The sequence below is a fragment of the Heterodontus francisci genome, chromosome 11, assembly GCF_036365525.1.
Source record: "Heterodontus francisci isolate sHetFra1 chromosome 11, sHetFra1.hap1, whole genome shotgun sequence".
In the NCBI taxonomy this organism is placed as follows: Eukaryota; Metazoa; Chordata; class Chondrichthyes; order Heterodontiformes; family Heterodontidae; genus Heterodontus; species Heterodontus francisci.
Genome location: NC_090381.1, coordinates 86332467 through 86353413, shown reverse-complemented (window position 1 = coordinate 86353413; position 20947 = coordinate 86332467). Strand labels below are relative to the sequence as shown.

General features: G+C 41.7%; 1 protein-coding gene across 1 annotated transcript in view; it reads right to left on the bottom strand.

The window, feature by feature from the left end:
* Positions 1-20719, bottom strand: part of LOC137375052 (mucin-like protein) — a 43804-nt gene extending 23085 nt beyond the window's left edge. Inside the window, exons 1-10 of the mRNA XM_068041678.1 lie at positions 20449-20719; positions 19900-20046; positions 17754-17938; positions 15827-16007; positions 13110-13235; positions 11106-11228; positions 6838-6954; positions 3789-3917; positions 1471-1560; positions 213-407 (exon numbers count right to left, since the gene is read on the bottom strand). Of these exons, the coding sequence (XP_067897779.1) occupies positions 213-407; positions 1471-1560; positions 3789-3917; positions 6838-6954; positions 11106-11228; positions 13110-13235; positions 15827-16007; positions 17754-17938; positions 19900-20046; positions 20449-20596 (1441 nt within the window). The 5' untranslated portion in view covers positions 20597-20719. The remainder of the gene's footprint in view (positions 1-212; positions 408-1470; positions 1561-3788; positions 3918-6837; positions 6955-11105; positions 11229-13109; positions 13236-15826; positions 16008-17753; positions 17939-19899; positions 20047-20448) is intronic.
* Between the last annotated feature and the right edge of the window lie 228 nt (positions 20720-20947).

Genomic DNA, 20947 nt, shown 5'->3' with positions numbered 1-20947 from the left:
AAAGATATTTTCAAAGAATTTTAAAGTTAAAAAAGTGAATCATGATATTTATCTGTCAACTTTTGAAGTTTGTTATATTTTATGTATATTTTATACTACTTGACATATTAAATCTATGATTCAAATATCTATTTACAGTAATTCATTAGTAACAAAACTGAAAAACAAACTATGAGCACAAACGTATCAGCATATCAAGTGTATTAACATACTTGGCAATGGTTCTGCAATGAACTGCAGTTTTGCAAGTGTGCACTGCTCCCCTCTGTACTGATGTGGACATTGGCAGAATGGTTTGCAGCCATCATCAGGGTTGAGTACACAGGTTCCTCCATTATTGCAGAATGAGGGAGGACATTGGAAAGAGTCACATGGACCTGGCAATGGAATACAGGTCGTACCATTTCCTAAAGTAGGGCAATTCAATTGCACAATTTGTTATGGACTGAAGGATACAATGATTGCTTTACATTAATTCTCTTAATATTATTTTAATATATAATTGACAGTGATTTTCCCAACGAAACAAAGATTTCAGGTCATTTCCAGGTCTTAGAAGGCATTGATATTCATTTTTTATTATGGAAGAATAGTGCAATATATAGCAATGCAGTTCTGCATAAAACATCCCAGGCAGCGAATGTTATGTGCATTTCACTGCATGGTGATATGAAGAATCCTACTTCGTGAGGTGAACAGCGAAAGGTCTTTCAGTAATTACATGTCATTAATAGGAATTATGGGGTAGAATTTCCAAGGAGTTCCACAAATTGTCTGCTGTAACTTCGGAGAAAGACTGAATAATAAACCAACAAGGATGATGTGTGATTTGGAGGGCAACATAGAAGCGATGAATGTGATGCCGTTTCCACTGCCTTGGGTCTCTTGTTCTTTGTGTTAGAAGTCACAGGGCAGTGAGCTACTATCAAACTAACCTTGGTGAGTTGCTGCAGTGCATCCTGTAGGCTGTCTATAATGCAGACACTGTGTGCCAATGATGGAGGGAGTAGATATTGAATCCAGCAGTAGGGGCACCACCTGCTGTTAGTTGCCTGGTTGTAAGCCACATAAAGAGTTTTTTTTTTAAATAAGGAAGAAGCCAGTCTGTCTTTTAACTGACCCAAAGACCTGCTATGAGCAATAAATCTTTAAGTTATCTAAGGAAAGTACAGCAATTACACCTTGTGACCTTAAATAGATATACAAAGTTACACACAGCTGTACTGGAGCAACAGAATAATAAGCACTTTGAGGTATTGCCCTTGTAAAACATGCATCCTTCAACCTACCATGAACGGTGCTATGAGAGATTTTCCAGCATGTAGTTTCTTTATATAAAATATATAAAAACTAGAACACAATATTGACTATGATGGAAGTGTGAACAATGATCGCCTCCGTATGCATAATTGTTTAGCTGAGTCACGCTTAAGAAATTTTTAATGGCTATGCAAAAAGTGATATATTTACCTGAAAATCCTGGGTTGCAAGTACAGTTATAACTTTTCCCATCAGAAGCACATTGTGAATTTGGAGAGCATGATTTACACGCATTGATATCTGTTGGGAAAAGTAAAAGACTATGAATCTAAATTATTGCAGTTTGTCCACCTGTGCCATCAAAAATAATAAATGAAGACTGAAGTTCAGTTTTTCATCAATCAAATTCTCAATCATAGTCACAGCCTTACTCCTCATGTTGGCCAGACCATTGTAGTAAACTCAGCATATGATTGTGTACACCCAGACTGTTTGTCATTGCAGCCCTTATGTACTTAAAATCTACCCTCTTTTATCCTATGCTTTCCCGCTGTGCCCTGGTCTTAAGCTGCTCTTTTGAGTATGCGAGCAAGACACCTGCCACAGGCTGGCAGGGTCTTGTTTAAATATGCCAACTGATCTGTGAAAGCTTCCCCATCAGGCAATACCTGTCAGCTGGTGGATTGTGAGCCAGAAGAAGTCAGGAAAGTGCACTTGTCAGTCAGGCAGGGTTGCTCCTCTGGGCCCCAGAGGAAGCCATTGTCCTGCCTTGCCACAGGCTCCAACCCACCTCCCCTACCCCTTACCCCGAATCACATCCAGGGTCCTGCACTACTATTTGACTGCAGAGGTCTGATTCCACAGGTTCCCAATTGCACCCTCCTGCCACCTGAATTTCTGCTCCTGCCCACAATCAGCCTGGAGGTGGAGGAATTTATGGAAATAAGACTCGACCATTAAAATTGGACGGGTCTGCATGTTCCATGTCACTAGACTTCCCCGTGTTTTCTGCCTGCTTTGGAGTTTGTGCACTGCATCTGCCCCCATTTTAAAATCAGGGTCAGTTTGGCCAGAGCAGTCATTCTGTCTGTTTATCTTGTTTCTAGGGCCAGATTTAAAATCAGTGCCCTCTTTTGGGCACTCTACCTTCAGATTAGTGCATTGGAGAAATTACAGGGAAGAGTGACTAAAGCAGGGTTATGAAAGGATACTTGTAGGACTGAACCTATTTTCATTCATAGATAACATATTGAGCAGGGATACTTGAACTGCTGTCATAGATCAAGAGGACATGAACACTAAGTAAGTCTTGGGTAATACCACAGATTAGAACAGACTATCTCCCTATTCCTCCTCCACCAGCAGTTCAGGGTTTGTCAATTAACTCCACAGCAAAGAGGTGGATAAATATTTACTTAAGACTGATGTTGCAGTTATAAGGATAGATAGAAAAGACAAAATGCGCACTGGAATCTACTGCTGATGAGCTGCTTGCAGAATATGACTGACTGAAATTACAAGTGTTGGTTGTAAACTTGGGTAAAAGTCTATAGTTATATAGTTTAAAAACCAATGAGAGTCTGCAAGGAAGTTTATAGAATGTTATCTTAAAGGTATTTTTCTTAGAAGTTGCCAGTAATATCATTCAATATGGTGAATATTATATACACGGAATCAGTTTACTGATAACACAGAGCCATTGGGCTGAATTTTCCGCCGCCCCAGCGGGTCAGATGGTGGTGTGGGGGCGGCGTAAAATTGAGCGGGAAGCTCTGGGAGGCCTACTTGCCCCGCTCCCGCCTCCGGTCAACTTTACGGAGGTCAGGCAGGGGGTGGGGGGAAATGGCCCGCCCGCCCACACGAGGAAAATCAAGACCCTGAAGTGACCACTTAACGGCCACTTAAGGGCCTTCGCCTGCCTCCACGGGTATTTTACCCATGGCAAGCGGGCATGCTGAGGACATGAAAGGCGGCCCAGCGATAGCTGTTGGCCTTTCCGCGCCCCGGGGTGGGGAGGATGGCGCCATGGCAGTCGGGCACAGGGTGCCCGATTGAGGGCCACTCTGCCTCCCAACCCACCCCCGGGACCCAAGACACACCCCTCCCCTCAAACGACCACTGCAGCCTCAACAGGGAAGGACCGCTCCCCCTAGTGAGGCAAGCCCAACTTACCTTGTCTCCAGGCTCCATTGCGACGGCTGGGCTGCAGTGGCCACCACCCCCGGCAGCTCACTGAGGCGGGACCTCCTCCCCCAAGTAGGTGGAAGTTCTGCCTCGGGACAATTAAAGCCTGGGGGCCCATAAAATGCAGGACGGATCCCTGGGCTAGGTGGAAGCGGGTTCAGCACCGACTTCTACGGTGAATTCCCGTCCGCCTGAGGTAAAATTCAGCCCATTGTCTTTAGAGGCCATTGTGAAAAGTGAGTCAGTCAGTTGATAGAGTTAGGACTTAATAGTTTTTTGGGGGGAATCTCAACTTTTGGGATAATCATCACAAAAGCATATGAAGCAGGACATTGTTTACTTACCACTGCATGCTACACCATCTCCAGAAAATCCAGGTTTGCACTGACAGATGTATGAACCCTCCAGGTTAGTACAGATGCCTTGAGTTTTAGAGCAGTTATTTGATTCTAAATTAAGACATTCATCTATATCTGCAGAGTAAATTTTCAGCTATTAATAAATGAACATCTACAAGATGACATATAGTGACAGTAAAAAGTGGTATAACTCTCACATCAAATCGATGATTAATAAAATTGTTTAATTTTCCCCATTTTCTACATCAGCATCAATCTGTTAAATCACTTGTCCCGTTTGTAGCAGTGAAAGGAAACATTAGCATTCAACTGATATTTCAGTGAAAGAGCCTTGTATGACTGCTAATTCAAAAGCTGTTTAGTTGTTTGAGAAAATGTTGGCTGTGAGCATATAAATATAAATTAACCCTCCTCTGGAAGTGCTGTATTAGCCCCACTGGATATATGTTCCAGCATCGTGGTGCTGGGATTACCAGAATTGCCCTCTCTCTCTCTGCCCTTTGTGCCTGTCTTGCTCACACCTTCTCTTTCTCTGAGTCTCTTCCCCAAGTCTCTGACTGTACTGTAACCCTTCTCCACCCTTTAACACTGCTCTATCTTCCACTTTCTTTACCTGCCTGTAACTTGCACCATCCCACTCTACTTCCCCACTTTGGCCTATTCTTGCCCCTGACATCACAGTCCGAATAAGCGGTGGTCCAATTATTTTCCGCCATTTATGTTCCTTTACTGGAGACTATACTTAGTCTTGACTAAAACCTCACTGGAGATCAACCAGTGTGTGTGTGTGTGTATGTATATATGAAAATATATTTTACCTAACTTTTAGCTTTTGATCAGCATACTAAAATTTCACAGGAGTTTAAGCCTTACATTGCAAACATACCAACTCCTTTAGACAATTACATAATATTGACTAACATAGTGGAGGAAGACTGCACAGTGCTGATAGTCCAGCTTTCTAGGCTCAAAAAGGTAGCACTGAGTTTCAGTTCTTTAGTGGCTCAGTTTCTATGTGTACTTTTCCTTTAAAAAATGGATGGGTGAGATTTTCCTGTTGCTCAAACTGTTGAATGCAAAGGATTTGAAGGATCTTTGTGGGGCCAGGAAGAGGAGGGTCCACAAACATCCCCATCCTCAATGACGGGGAACCTAGCATGTCAGTGAAAAAGACAAAGCTGAAGTATTTACAACCATCTTCAGCCAGAAGTGCTGAGTGGATGATCCATCTGAGACACGTCCTAAGATCCCCAGCATCACAGGTGCCAGTCTTAAACCAATTGGATTCACTCCCTATGATATCAAGAAATGGCTGAGTGCACTGGATACAGCAAAGGCCATGGACCCTGACAACATCCCGGCTGTAGAACTGAAGCCTTGTTTTCTAGAACTAGCTATGCCCCTCGCCAAGCTGTTCAATACAGCTACAGCACTGGCATCAACCTAGCAGTGTGGAAAATTGCCCAGGTATGTCTTGTCCACAAAAAGCAGGACAAATTTAATCCTGCCAATTGCCACCCCATCAGCCTACTTTCAATCTTCAGCAAAGTGATGGAAGGGGTCATTGACAGTGCTATAATGTGGCACTTACATAGCGATAACTGCTCACTAATGTTCTCCAACAAGAGAGAATCTAACCTTCTCCCCTTGACATTCAATGACATTACCATCGCTGAATTGTTCACCATCAACATCCTGGGGCTTACGATTGCTATATGGACTAACCATGAAAATACTGTGACTACAAAGGGCAGGTCAGAGGCTGGGAATTCTGTGGTGAGTACCTCAGCACCTGATTCCCCAAAGCCTGTCCACCACCTCCAAGGCACAAGTCAGGAGTGTGTTGGAATACCCTTCACGGGCTTGGATGAGTGCAGCTCCAAAAACACTCAAACTTGAAACCAACCAGGAGAAAGCAAACCCATCCACCACCTTAAACATTCACTCCCTGCACCACTATCACACAGAGACATCAAAGTATACCATCTATAAGATGCACTGTAGCAATTCACCAAGCGTCCTTCAGCTGCACTTTCCACACCCACGACCTCCACCACCTAGGTGAACAGGAGCAGTAGACACATGGGAACACCACTACCTGCAAGTTTCCTCCAAGCCATACAGCATCCTGACTTGGAACTATATCACCGTTCCTTCACTGTCGCTGGGTCAGAAACCTGGAACTCTCTTCCTGACAGAATTGTGGATATACCTATACCACAATGACTGCACCGATCAAGATGGTGGCTCCTCACCACCTTTTCGAGGGCAATTAGCAATGGGTAATAAATGCAGGCCTTGACAGCGGTGCTAACATCCCAGGAATGAATAAAGAAAACAAACTCTTCCTGTGCCTCCACAGAAGTCTTCCTGCCCACTGATGGGCATTCTGCAGCAATAGTCCTTTTCCCATGACAACCTGGCCTTCCCCTTTAAATTATACCAGTACCCTGGCCATTGTGATGTGAAAGAGTGGGTAGGCATTACCATAGAGGCATGTCTTTTTGTTCTTATGCTAGCTTGTTACAACTTTCAGAATAAACATCAGAATCACAGGGCAGAGGCATATTGGGGGTGATCTTCAACTTGCCACATGGGTGTTAAACTGATATTATGGATCAGCTGCCATTTATAGAAGCTGCCCATGTACTTTGGTTTTAATTGAAAGAAAAAGCAGGTGGTTCCTATTATAGGTGGCAGTGCCAATTTTCCTCTTGGGATTCAAGTTGCAAATGTATACCAGTGTGACTTTCATTGAGCATAATGCCTGGCTTACACACAATTCCACACAAAAATAATTGCAATGCGTGCAAAAGAGTAGCTAATTTTATACTGCCTATACTCATGGCTCCTCTGGGTCAGACCTGCATCTCACTAGTTTGAGAAACCCCTTTCCAATCCATCTCTTACATATCTTTTACCCTTTGCTGAACGAGTGACCAAACTAATGATATGATATAGTCACAGGGTACAAATTAACTGCTACAAAGCCATTTTTTCCAAGGACCTATGCTTTGATATGTGTATTTCTCACCTGAGCAGTAGGGCTCTTCATATCCCTGTAGACAAGTACAGATGAAAGACCCCTCAGTATTGGTGCAAATGGAATTGCTACTTGAACAGGCACTGTAATTAAGACATTCATCTACATCTGGAAGATCAATATCAGAAAATAAAAGTTATTTATTACAAGAATTTTAGATTTATGGTTATAATAGTTCGTACAGTTCTAAGTTGTTGACGAAAACAGGTTGTTAATAATTGAAACCTCTCATTAAAATGAGAAGAATTGACATATAGATTATAGTGGAGAAGGTTCAAAAATTCTAAAATTAAAGCATATATTCCTTGATTGAATTCTGTATTACATTAGAGGATAGGGTTGAAAAATATAAACTTTGAGATAAAAGGTAGAGATTTGTTATGACCGAGACGGGGGGAGTGCACTGTTTATTCGAGTTCCACTTCTCCACAACTCACATCATATATTTACATTTTTTCCCACTTACCGATAGGGTCAATCATATACTCTATTTTTATCTCAGAATAAAACACCAACTAGGTTTCTTTAATAAACAACAAAATTATCAGTTTATTATAAAACAAGTCTTAACCAGTAATGAACTAAAGCATAAACACACAGATTGAAATATTAAAGTTCCCTTTTTACTTAGCCCCTCACATTCACACACACATACACTGGTTAACTGGAAAAAATAAAGGGATTTGCGTTTTCGAGCTCTATTACAAAGAAAAAGACAAAAAAAACACTTGGGTTAAATACTTGCTAATTCTTGAAGAAAGAGAAGATATGGAAAGATATCCTTTGTTTTGGTTGGTGTCCCAAATGCATATAGATGGCTGTCACTGGCATTTTCCTAGAACAGTTCTTTTCAGGTGACGTTGAAGTTCAGTTTGGGTAGGCTTCCAGGAAATGCAGCAACAGAGGTTTCAGACACAGGCCTTACAGGAGAAATGCAGTCACAGTTTCAGTCTGCTTCTTATACTTGCTTTCCGGCTCCTCAAGAGATGGAAAACTGGCAGGCTTTTTCCAAACTTCTGGAACAGGCTGATTTGGGGTGGTTTGTTCTTCTTTGCAAGTGTTCTCCAACTGTCTTTTCAAACCCTTGTCCATATCCCAACTTACTGTCCAATGCAAAACCATAAACAATGTCACAAGAGACAAGCTGACTTCTATAATTCTTGACCTGTCACTTCTCTGTAAACATCTTCTCCAAGTCAAAACAACCCCTGCTGGGTAATTATTTGAAGACAGATGCCTTCCAGTAACTGTTTTTAGTACTCCTTGATCCTTCCAGTAATTTTGTTTTCAAATGCAGACCTCTCAGTGACCCTTGTAAAAAAAATATCCATGGACTCCTCTTCAGTTTTAAACCATAAATCTTCAAAATTTACCAAAAAAGGGAAGCACTCATAACAGATTGAAATAGTTGAGTAGATTTAAAAACTATCCTTTCAATTTTTGGGACTTGGATTGGCTCAGCTCAGGATGACAGGATGGACATTGCCTCATTGGAACAGTTCTCTAAGTGGGTGGGTTTAAACCACTTTCCAAACATGTGGCCGGAATTTTACTTTCATTGGACAGGAGCCGTCCACCGACTGACCGCATTTTATGGTCCCCAGGCCCTTAATTGGTCTGAGGCGGGACTTCACCTCATTGAGGCAGGAAGTCCCACCTAATGGAGCTGCTGGCCAATCAGCAGGCCGGCAGCTCTTAGTCCCAGCAGCACCACTGGGAGCGGTGGCCACTGCTGGGACTGCAACCTGGCTGAAGAGGAAGGACGACCCCGGGAGAAGGTTAGTTTTTGGGGCCTTGCCAGGGCTGATTGGTTGGGCCCCGGCGAGACAAGGGTGGTTGCTTGGGGGTGGATGGGGCATCAGGGGCGGCACTCTGTCGGGCACAGGGTGCCTGATCATGAGGGTCCCTTCCCCCCGAGGCTCAGAAAGCTGCCTGCTTTCATTAAGTGGCTTTTCTCAGGCCTGGGCCGCCCGACCGGCCAAGGGTAAAATCCCTGTGGCAGTGGGTGGATGTCCTTAAGTGGCTGTTAACTGGCCTTGATTGGCCTATGGCGGGCAGGCCGGTTTTTGCCGCCGCTGCCCCGCGTAAAATGACATTTAAAAGGCCCCCATGAGCCTCCCACTCTATTTTACACTCTTCCCCCCCCCCCCCAATCGGCCCTCACAACCTGCTATTTCGGTGGGGGGAGGGCGTAAAATTCCGGCCATGAGGTGAAAATTGTATAAGATTTGACACTAATTGAAAGACTTACTCAAGTAAAAAAAAAAGGATGTTTGAAATAGGAAGGCCACACTGATACACTAAGGAGTGCTTTATTGAGTTGGGTTGAGTCATTTTGTTGAATATTGAAGGAGAATCTTTAATATGTTTCTGATCTTTCGTATACCTGTCCTAGGATGATGATACTGAAACTGGGTGCAAATAATCATCCAATACAGAAATACTTTGCATAATAAGTACATAAAATCAATCTCTAAAAAATACTGGGATGGTATATTTAATTCTCTATTGATAAATATTAAACCATATTTTTAGGTGTTCCATGGCAATCTTGCACAAAATCCATTTTTTAAACTTGAAACAAAATCCATTTGGAGTGTGCTTACCATGAATCAGGACTGATTTCAATCATTTTTCTGTATTTTCTTGGCAGTAGTTATGCTTCTCACTGCCCAAAGTACCTCTCCTAGTGTAATATCACAGAATATTACAACTGGGACAGAGTTTTACGGCCCCCCCCCCCCCGCACCACAGGAGCTGGCTGGTGGTAGGGGTCCGTAAAATTGAGTGGGAGGTGGGGAGGGGATGCCGTTCCTGACGCCTTCCCACCCCCGCTGCAATTTTATGAGGGGTGGCGGCAAGAAATGGCCCACCCACCCTAGGCAAATCAATGCCCTTAAGTGGCCAATTAACTGCCACTTAAGGGCCTTCTGCTGCCATTGCTTGTATTTTACCAGTGGCGGGTGGGCGGCTCAGGCCCCCAGAATGCCGCCAGGTAAAACCTGGCAGGCTCCTTGAAGGCTACAGGTGGGGGGGGGGGTCCATCCCGATCGGGCACCCTGTGCCCCACAGAGGTCCACCCACGAAATCCCCAACTGGGCCCACTGAAAGAAATCTCCCACCCTCCAAATGGCGCCCCTTCCCTCGCCGGGGCCCCAAAAAACATACCTGTCGGCTGGGGACGTTGTCCCTCTTGCTGTTGTGACTGGGTTGTGGTACCAGCAGTGGCTACCACTCCCCGTGGTGCTTCTGGGACTGAGAACTGTCATCTTCCTGCCTCAGGGAGGTGGAAGTCCCAGCTAAGGCCAATTAATAGCCTGGGGAGTGTAAAGTCCCACATGGCTCCCAGGCCTGGTGGAGGTAGGTTCGCCCCGACCTTTTGGCTGGTGTGCGGGGCCTCCAACCCAATTTAAATTTCAGTTCTGGAGTGTGATATCCTGGGTACTGTAACAAGCTGAGACAGTTTGACATTACAGAAGCATAGTACATCAGTCAAGCTGTTTCCTGCAAACAGCAACAAGCTGAGAAGAACTTTGGTAAGAAGAATGAGGTTGTGATTAGTGACCATTTGAAATAGGTTGAATATTTTGCTATTTAATGTCAAGTGGGAAAAAAACATCTTGTTAGGCTCTAGAATGGTATTCAGTATTCTAGATAGGTGATGAGGGATGAAGAATTTGTGACTGTCCACACTATCTTGATTGGCGGTATGAGTGAGCAAGGTTCCTTAGCCCTTTCCTCAAGACCTTGCTTCCTCAAAAGAAAGTTAATGAAAAAAAATTGATCTCCCCAGTGTCTCAATTTTTCCAGTGTGACTCATAGAAAAAAACAGTTCAAAACATTTACACAATTAACTCTGGAGTCCATCAACTGCTATATAGGTCAATAAGAATATAGGCAAAAAGTAACATCTGTGGATGTATGTGTGTATTTGCTGCTTTACAATCATTGCCATTAGAACTCTAACTAGGTTACAAAGTTATATAGACTTACTTAGAGATGAATATGCAGAAAAAGAGAAAAAAATTGGCAAGAACATTGACAGATACAGTGATGAGAAAAAAGACTGAGATCCATGGAGAAACAGGGAGATAGAGTGGAAGACAAACAGAAGGACCAGAAGATAGTAAGAATTAAAATGGAAGCTGAACAAGAAGCAGTTACACAGTAAGAGAGACAATTTTAGTTTACTTTTATCTGAGTAGTGCCACAGAAGATCAACTAGTGGTGAAGTTTTAAAGTAATGGAAGATATCCTACCAATGCAGAAACTGTATGGATCTCCTTCATATCCAGTCTTGCACTCACATGAGTAGTTTCCTACAGTATTTTGACAGTTTGCATTTTCTGGACATGTAGAAGTATTACTGCATTCATCAATGTCTGAAAAAGAATCAAAACAGCTATTATGTTGTCCATTTCAGTTTTACTATCGTTGAAATTCTTCCCAGTTTTCTCAAAGATAACTCAAACAATAATCTACGGAAAAAGCATACTGTACTAGGGACACATTTCTCCTTCATATTCCTTAATCAAAATTGTCCCCACGTTTTCTCCTAGGTCACAGTCTTGCTCTTTCTGACACCCATCATTTCTACTTCTTTAACCTAGTTGTGTACTTAACTAAAATATATGTGATGACCTCATTTTCACTAGCCCCTTGGTTCCCCATTACTTCTGGAATGTTTTTTGTGTCTTCCACCATGAAGCCAAATACAACATTTTGGTCAAATGTCTCTGCTGTTCCCTTATTCCCCATTATAAATTCTCCTGTCTCTGCTTGTAAGGACCCATATTAATTCTTGCTAATCTCTTCCTTTTTACACACCCATCGAAACTTTTACAATCTCTTTTCATGCCTCTAGTTAGTTTACTTTCATGCTGTTTCTCTTTCTTTATCAAATTTTCTGTCATCCTTTGCTGAATTTTAAAATCCTCAGGCTTATTACTCTTTTTTGGCAATATTATAAGCCGCTCTTAACCTAATACTATCTTTAACTTCTTCTGTTCATAGTTGGACCACTTTTCCTGTGACTTTTTATTTCATATTGGAATGTATATTTGTTGTGCATTATGTATTAATTCTTGAAATGTTTGCCATTGTTTATCTAACATTATATCCTTTAATCTAGTTTCCCAGTCAACCTTAGTCAACTCAACCCTCACACCTACATAGCTTTGTTCATATTTAAGACCCTAGTTTCAAACTTAACTAAATCACTCTCAACTTTAACCTAAAATTCTAATGTATAATGATCGGTCTTCTCGGAGGCTCCTTAACTACAAGGATTTTTTTGTTATTAACCCTGTTTCATTGCACAAAACTGGATCTAAAATAGCCTGTTCCCTAGTTGGTTCCTTGACATGTGGATCTAGAAAACTATCTTGAATGCATTCCATGAGCTCTTTCACCAAATTTGCTTTGCCCGGTCTATACAAAAATAAAGTTCCTCATGATTATGGTATTGCCCTTGTTACATGCACCTCTGATTTTCAGTTTTATACTCTGCCCCACACTACAACTACTGTTAGGGGGCCAATAAGCTACTCCCGCCAATGTTTTCTGCCCCTTGTTTCTTATCACCACCCAAACTGATTTTACATCTTGATTTTCTGAGCTAAGATTCTTTCTCTCTATCTTTATCCCATCCTTTGTTATCAGGAAACCCCTCTCCCTTTTCCATCTTGCCTAACTCTTCTAATGGTTAAGTATCCTGGACTATTAAATTCCCAATCTTGTTCCGTCTGCAACCACGTCTCTGTAATGGCTATTAGATCAAACCCATTAATTTCTATCTGTGCTGTTAATCTATTTTGCTTTGCGCATTCAAATATAGTGCATGTAGCTTTAATTTTTTTCTATTTTTCCCTGTTTCCACCCAATCACTAATGCCCTGTTACCTTTGTTGGGCTCTCTGCCCCTTCCTGACCCACTCTGCTCGACATCCATGACATTTCCCTCATTGCTTGTAATAAGGTTGGAATTTGTCAAGCAGCAAATTGTTAATTCTTTCAATTATTGGGAAAATTGTGCTCTGTGGCTTAATGTCCCAAATCATTTTTTACTTTTAACCATTTTAAAATTAATTTGCATTTTTACTATTGGGAATGACAGTAAATGGCAATAAAATTGATGAAATCTATTGCAGAATTCAGATCTATATTTAAAAGTGGTCAGACTCTTTCCACATTGCCAGTATAGAGCAGATTATGTTTTGCAAGCTGTTATTGTTTTTGTTCTGACAACAAATATTGGTACCTTACCAGTACACAAGGAGCTGTTCAATGTATTTACTGTGTATCCCTCATCGCAGCTGCAGTTGTATCCTCCAAACACATTTTTGCAGATCTGTTCACAAGAGGATACATTTTCTAGGCACTCATCTAAGTCTAGAATGCCAAACAAATATACACAAATCAGTTCAGACACTTGTTTGTACCGAACCAAACATCCAGCATTTGTGATGGAGCTGCTTCTTACTCTGCTTCAGTGAAGGTACATTTTACAATCCCTCTCTTCAAGACTCCTACAATGTCATTTAATGAGGCTTATATTTGTGAATAATGCTATTTATACTGGGCGATATTTCCTAAAATTTATGTAGTTTGGTCAATTATTTTATAGTTGCATAAAAAGCTTCTAACATAATTTCTCAGTGGTTTAAGAATATCCCCATCCTCAATGATGGGGGAGCCCAGCACATCAGTGCAAAAGATAAGGCTGAAGCATTTGCAACAATCTTCAGCCAGAAGTGCCGAGTTGATGATCCATCTCGGCCTCCTCCTGAAGTCCCCAGCATCACAGATGCCAGACTTCAGCCAATTCGATTCACTCCACGTGATATCAAGAAGCAACTGAAGGCACTGGATACTGCAAAAGCTATGAGCCCTGACAATATTCCGGCAACAGTACTGAAGATCTGTGCTCCAGAACTTGCCACGCCCCTAGCCAAGCTGTTTCAGTACAGCTACAACACTGGCATCTACCCTGCAATGTGGAAAATTGCCCAGGTATGTCCTGTACACAAAAAGCAGGACAAGTCCAACCCGGCCAATTACCGCCCCATCAGCCTACTCTCAATCATCAGTAAAGTGATGGAAGGTGTCATCAACAGTGCCATCAAGCGGCACTTGCTTAGCAATAACCTGCTCAGTGACGCTCAGTTTGGGTTCCGCCAGAGCCACTCAGCTCCTGACCTCATTACAGCCTTGGTTCAAACATGGACCAAAGAGCTGAACTCAAGTGGTGAGGTGAGAGTGACTATCCTTGACATCAAGGCAGCATTTGACCGAGTATGGCATCAAGGAGCCCTAGCAAAACTGAGGTCAATGGGAATCAGGGGGAAAACCCTCTGCTGGCTGGAGTCAAACCTAGCGCAAAGGAAGATGGTTGTGGTTGTTGGAGGTCAATCATCTGAGCTCCAGGACATCACTGCAGGTGTTCCTCAGGGTAGTGTCCTAGGCCCAACCATCTTCAGCTGCTTCATCAATGACCTTCCTTCAATCATAAGGTCAGAAGTGGGGATGTTCGCTGATGATTGCACAATGTTCAGCACCATTCGTGACTCCTCAAATACTGAAGCAGTCTGTGTCGAAATGCAGCAAGACCTGGACAATATCCAGGCTTGGGCTGATAAGTGGCAAGTAACATTCGCGCCACACAAGTGCCAGGCAATGACCATCTCCAACAAGAGAGAATCTAACCATCTCCCCTTGACATTCAACTGCATTACCATCGCTGAATCCCCCACTATCAACATACTAGGGGCTACCATTGACCAGAAACTGAGCTGGAGTAGCCATATAAATACCCTGGCTACAAGAGCAGGCTAAGAATCCTGAGGCAAGTAACTCACCTCCTGACTACCAAAGCCTGTCCTCCATCTACATGGCACAAGTCAGGAGTGTGATGGAATACTCTCCACTTGCCTGGATGGGTGCAGCTCCAACAATACTCAAGAAGCTCGACACCATCCAGGACAAAGCAGCCCGCTTGATTGACACCCCATCTACAAACATTCACTCCCTCCACCACTGACGCACAGTGGCAGCAGTGTGTACCATCTACAAGACTCACTGCAGCAACGCACCAATGCTCCTTAGACAGCACCTTCCAAACCCACGACCTCTACCAGCTAGAAGGACAAGGGCAGCAAATACATGGGAGCACCACCACCTGCAAGTTCCCCTCCAAGTCACATACCATCCTGACTTGGAACTATATCACCGTTCCTTCACTGTCACTGGGTCAAAATCCTGGAACTCCCTTCCTAACAGCACTGTGGGTGTACCTACCCCAAATGGACTGCAGCGGTTCAAGAAGGCAGCTCACCACCACCTTCTCAAGGGCAATTAGGGATGGGCAATAAATGCTGGCCTGGCCAGTGATGCCCACATCCCATGGATGAATTTTAAAAAAAGGTTCCCATCCAATGTTTGCGCCACATTTTATTTTCCAAATCAAGGCTCATCTTTGAACAACCAGAAATGACGATGAAACAATACAACTATTCCAGCGGCCTGCAAGGATGATGGTGCTCAGCAAAAGGAGCTGGTAATGGGTGGTGGCCCTGTAATAGCCTACTACCAGCTCCTTTTGCCTTCCACCATCTTCCCTTTTGTCATTTCATCTCTCCTGCGTTCCACCGACCTTCCCTTTTGTTCTCCTCCTACCACCTGCTTCTTCCCTCACTTCGCTGATTCTGTACTTAAAAACTTTCAACTTATCATTAACTTTTTACAATAAAGATCATTAACTTGTAATGTTAACTCTGTTTCTCACTTGACAGATGCTGCCAGACCTGTTGAGTATTTCCAACACTTTGTGTTTCTTATGTATTATGTTTCTTATGAAACACTTTGTGTTTCTTATGTATTAATTTTATATACATCTGAATGAGAATTAGTCTCTGTTTTATGTATTATAGTGCACCTATTTTGATGGTGTACTTCAGTAAATAGAAGTCAAAAGCTTTCCTTACCAAAACATTTTATCCCATCTCCTTTTAAATTATCCGGACATGGAGCGCAGGTGTAGCCCTCTAGTGGTGCAGGTTTGTCTTTGCAAGTGTCATTCAAGAAGCATTGGTTATCTTGACAAGCATCAAAATCTTCAGTGCAATAATCACCCATGTAAGCAGGGGAACAGTTACATCCTGCAACCTAAATTATGCACAGATAGGATTTAAATTTATATGGTTCCTCTGGGGAATTTTTGTTTTGACCATTAAATCTGTCTCCGTTGTCCCTGCCAGCATCAAGTGTTGTAACAACAGAACATAAAAAGAAATCAAATGTCTCTGTTACTGACTATATCATAGCACTTTGTTCTAAATGTTGATCGACAGCATGATCTACAGGCTAAAATTGTGCTGAAAATAATTTGATATTATTGTGCATCACTTAGCCTCAAGTTGAAAATGAGCCCCTAACATATTTGATTAAATGGAAACATTTGAGAGGTATCAATTAAACTGTAGGTGTTTTGGGCTGCCTCATGAATCTACATGCCTTCATGTAGATTCTACATGGACAATTGCGAGTTAATTAAGGAAAGCCAGCGTGGATTTCTTCAGGGAAAATAATATTGAACCAACTTGCTGGAGTTTTTTGAACAGGTAACAGAGAGGGTTGATGAGGGTAATGCAGTTGATGTGGTGTACATGGACTTTCAAAAGGTGTTTGATACAGTGCCACACAACAGACTTGTGAGCAAACTTGTAGCTCATGGAATAAAAGGGAGGCTAGCAACATAGATACGAAATTGGCTGAGTGACAGGAAACAAAGAGTAGTAGTTAATGGATGTTTTTCAGGCTACAGGAAGGTTTGTAGTGGAGTTCCCCAGGGATCAGTGTTGGGACCATAGCTTTTCCAGATATATATTAATGACATAGACCTTGGTGTACAGGGCACAATTTCAAGTTTGCAGATGATATGAGACTTGGAAGCATTGTGAACTATGAGGAGGATAGAGTAGAACTTTAAAAGGACATAGACAAGTTGGTGGAATGGGCAGACAGGTGGCAGATGAAGTTCAATGCAAAGAAATGTGAAGTGATTCATTTTGATAGGAAGAACATGGAGAGACAATATAGAATAAAGGGTACAATTCTAAAGGGGATGCAGGAGCGGAGGGACTTAGGTCTGTATTTGTATAAGTCCTTGAAGGTGGCAGTACAGGTTGAGAGAGTGGTTAATAAAGCATACAGTATCCTGGGCTTTATTAATAGAGGCATAGAGTACAAGAGGAAGGAAGTTATGTTGAACTTGTATACAACACTAGTTCGGCCTCAGCTGGAGTATTGCGTACAGTTCTGGATGCCACACTTTAGGAAAGATGTGAGGCCATTGGAGAGAGTACAGAAAAGATTCACGAGAATGGTTGCAGAGATGAGGAATTTCAGTTATGAGGATAGATTGGAGAAGTTAGGACTGTTTTCCTTGGAGAAGAGAAGGCTGAGAGGTGATTTGATAGGGGTATTCAAAATCATGAGAGGTCTGGACAGAGTAGATGGAGAGAAACTGTTCCCACTCATGAAAGAATTGAGAATGAGAAGCCACAAATTTAAAGTATTTGGTAAGAGAAGCAAAAGTGACATGAGGAAAAAGTTTTTCACGCAGCGAGTGGTTAAGGTCTGGAAAGTGCTGCCTGAGAACGTGGTGGAGGTAGGTTCAATTGAAGCATTCAAAAGGGAATTAGACAGTTATATGGAAAGGAAGAATATGCAGGGTTATGGGGAGAAGGCAGGGGAATGGAACTGAGGGAATTGCTCTTTCAGAGAGCCGGTGTGGACACGATGGACCGAATGGCAGCCTTCTGCACTGTAACGATTCTGTGATTCAATAATCCAGTCTAATTATATAAAGTTTTTGTTTAAAAAGTCAACAATTTCTTACATCTAACTTACCTTAAAGACAGTATTGGTTCTTTTTGTGCTTAAAATTGATCTGGAATAATCACAAGTTGAATTGATGCTGCAATTGCACAATATAAGTGTCAGTCCTAATTCAGAAACAGCCTTGGAATCATCAGCTTGTATTGTGGCAAACACAGGAGTGGAGCTTGTTGGATGCCAAGAAAAGTTTCCATTTTCTATAGGCATAAAAAGTGCATGATTTTTAGAAATGCTGTGCATTCATATTGCGATATATTTATTCAAGTTATATACAATCTGAACTTGTCAGTTTTCTGTGTTGCTGCTTTCTCTTGTGCTCTTACTGAGGGTTAATAACGGACAACAGTGATATAATTAACTTTTATAATTAACCAAACATACTAAGTTAAAGACTTCATTACAATTGAGACCTTAGCTAATTGCACACAATGGGAATTTGGGGAAAAATCTGAACATTATAGAAAATAATGAGTACAAAAAGCATTGCTTCTGTAGCTAAAATACAATTTTGATTAGCTTGAGATAGTGAATAACAGTTAGATGGTTACTTTTTAAACTTTATTTCATGCACGGCCATCAAACATGATGCATCTCTTACCAGTGGCCCCATACCCTTTAATATTGATTGTTTTAAAGCAATGTCTAATCACTATTAAATTAGTGGGTGGCACAGTGGGTAGCACCGCAGCCTCACAGCTCCAGGGACCCGGGTTCAATTTTGGGTACTGCCTGTGCGGAGTTTGTGTAGAAGGAAAAAATTGTGGCCGATGCAGCTAAATAAATATATATATATTGTGTAAGTATAGCCACATATTGTTACAAAATGGAGTATTTACCCAAGGCATTGTGGGACAAGTTAGTTAGCTTGCAGCCTTGAGCATAGTACTGCTTAGCACAGGCAATTAGCCTGACCAAGGAGGGCCCCTCATATCAGTGTATCAGACAGCTGCTTTGTGTAACTGCAGACTGCACGAAGCAATCAGGAATGCAAGCTTGATAAAGGTAAAAGGATTCATTGTGAAGACTCAAGGATAGTTGATCAGGGGGTCTGGGAAACATCACAAGATGATCAGGGGGCTTGCTATGAGCTGATCACGTAGCCACATGATGCCTAATGAGTAATCTAATTGGTAATATGTGTAATGTATGTAATCAATAACCGTTATGATTGGATCATGTCCAGCCAGGATGGGCTGAGTAACTGTTTGAAAAATGTATAAGTATGGATGATTTTCCTTTGTTCGGTGGAGAGGCATCTGGACAGCCCAGTGACCTGCTCCCCGCTGGCTTAATAAACTATTTGACATTGGAGCAGACCTGAGTGTCGAGTGATTCTTCTAGATTCATTCCCGCTAACAATTGGCGTCTGCAGTTACACAAAGCAGCTGTCTGATACACTGATATGAGGGGCCCTCCTTGGTCAGGCTAATTGCCTGTGCTAAGCAGTACCATGCTCAAGGCTGCAAGCTAACTAACCTGTCCCACAATGCCTTGGGTAAATACTCCATTTTGTAACAATATGTGGCTATACTTTCATCTTATATATATATGTATTTATTTAGCTGCATCGGCCACAATTTTTTCCTTCTACAGTTTTCAAGTTCTCCCTGTGACCGCGTGGGTTTTTGCCGGGTGCTCCGGTTTCCTCCCACTGCCAAAGACTTGCAGGTGATAGGTAAATTGGCCATTGTAAATTGCCCCTAGTGTAGGTAGGTGGTAGAGAATATGGGATTACTGTAGGGTTAGTATAAATGGGTGGTTCTTGGTCGGCACAGACTCACTGGGCCGAAGGGCCTGTTTCAGTGCTGTATCTCTAAAAAAAAATTATTTATGGGCTCTGCTTTAATATATTGGCAGAAAACTTCAAATTCTAACCATGTAAGGATTTAATTTTCTAACTTGCCCTTTAATTAATTGATTATCATAAATTGGTGCTCTTTTGTTACAATTTTCCCAACATGCTTGCGAGCTACACCTCAGATCAATCTTAAAGGCTTGTCTATTTAAATCCAAATACTCCAGCACAGTACTTGAAATATGGTATTCGCAAAGCCAAAGTATGAATTCCTGGTACAAATTCAAAATGTTATTCTTGATCCAGGTTGAATACTAAAATAGTAATTGACCTGACCTGATAAAACTGGTCGTTCAACTTTACCTGTCATTGTGATATCTGGAGAATCAGTCAACACAGAGAATGTCACCTCATCGTTATTGTCATCAGTTGCAGTAAAAAGAGCAAACACTGGTTCATCAAGACGAGTTTGAATAGTTGAGTCTCCAGTGATGTTAGGTGGAAAATTATCTGTGAATATTACATTATTGTTATTGAAAGCCTTCAGTCGGACGTCACTTCTGGTTTGTATACAGATTTAAGCTATTGCACACAAAATAAACATGATATATTCTTGTTCAAACATGAGAAATTCAAAGACAGGAATTTAAAGTACTCTCTAAGTTAGCAACAACATAGACAAAAATAAAGTTGATACAGCAAAAAGCAGAGACCAATATTTCAATGCCACGTTTTGTATTACACATCAGTAATTAACATAAAACACTTATTGAATATAGAACTGACACCACCTATTCCAATACTTCTGTCGCCTTTGCATTTAATCATTTCTCATCATCAATCCTCGATCTAACATGATAAATGACTATGTGTCAAGAATAACTTCATTATTTAACAGATGTGCATACATACTCATTGTGCTGTTCTGTGATGTAAATGTTGTCAGACTTTGTAATGTTGCTGTTCCATAAGATAAATCATCTGTGCTTAAAACATCAAAAATGCAGTCGTCATTTCCTTGGCAAGTTTCATTAGCTTTGTCGATTTTCTCTTTTTCCATGGTTTGTAAGAGCTCATCATAAAACTTGGGTACAAAACTGTTGTTGTTATAGGTGTACCAAGACTCTCCTGTGGTCGTGTTGTAAGTGAATACACTGTTGTTCACAGTTGTTTTCCCTAAAATTAAAAAAAACACAGATAAATATAATAATCATATTGTCATTGCTCCATAAATATGAACATACAAAATTGATGGGTAGGAAAAGATCAGCTAGTCCCTCAAGACTGCCCCAAAAGTCGTTAGATGCTGAGTCAGTTATCCAGATTATTCATTAATTATTATCTAGCAATAATGTTTTGAAATATATGAAAGCTGTGCTTACATGTCAGGCCAAAATCAAAGAATATCTGA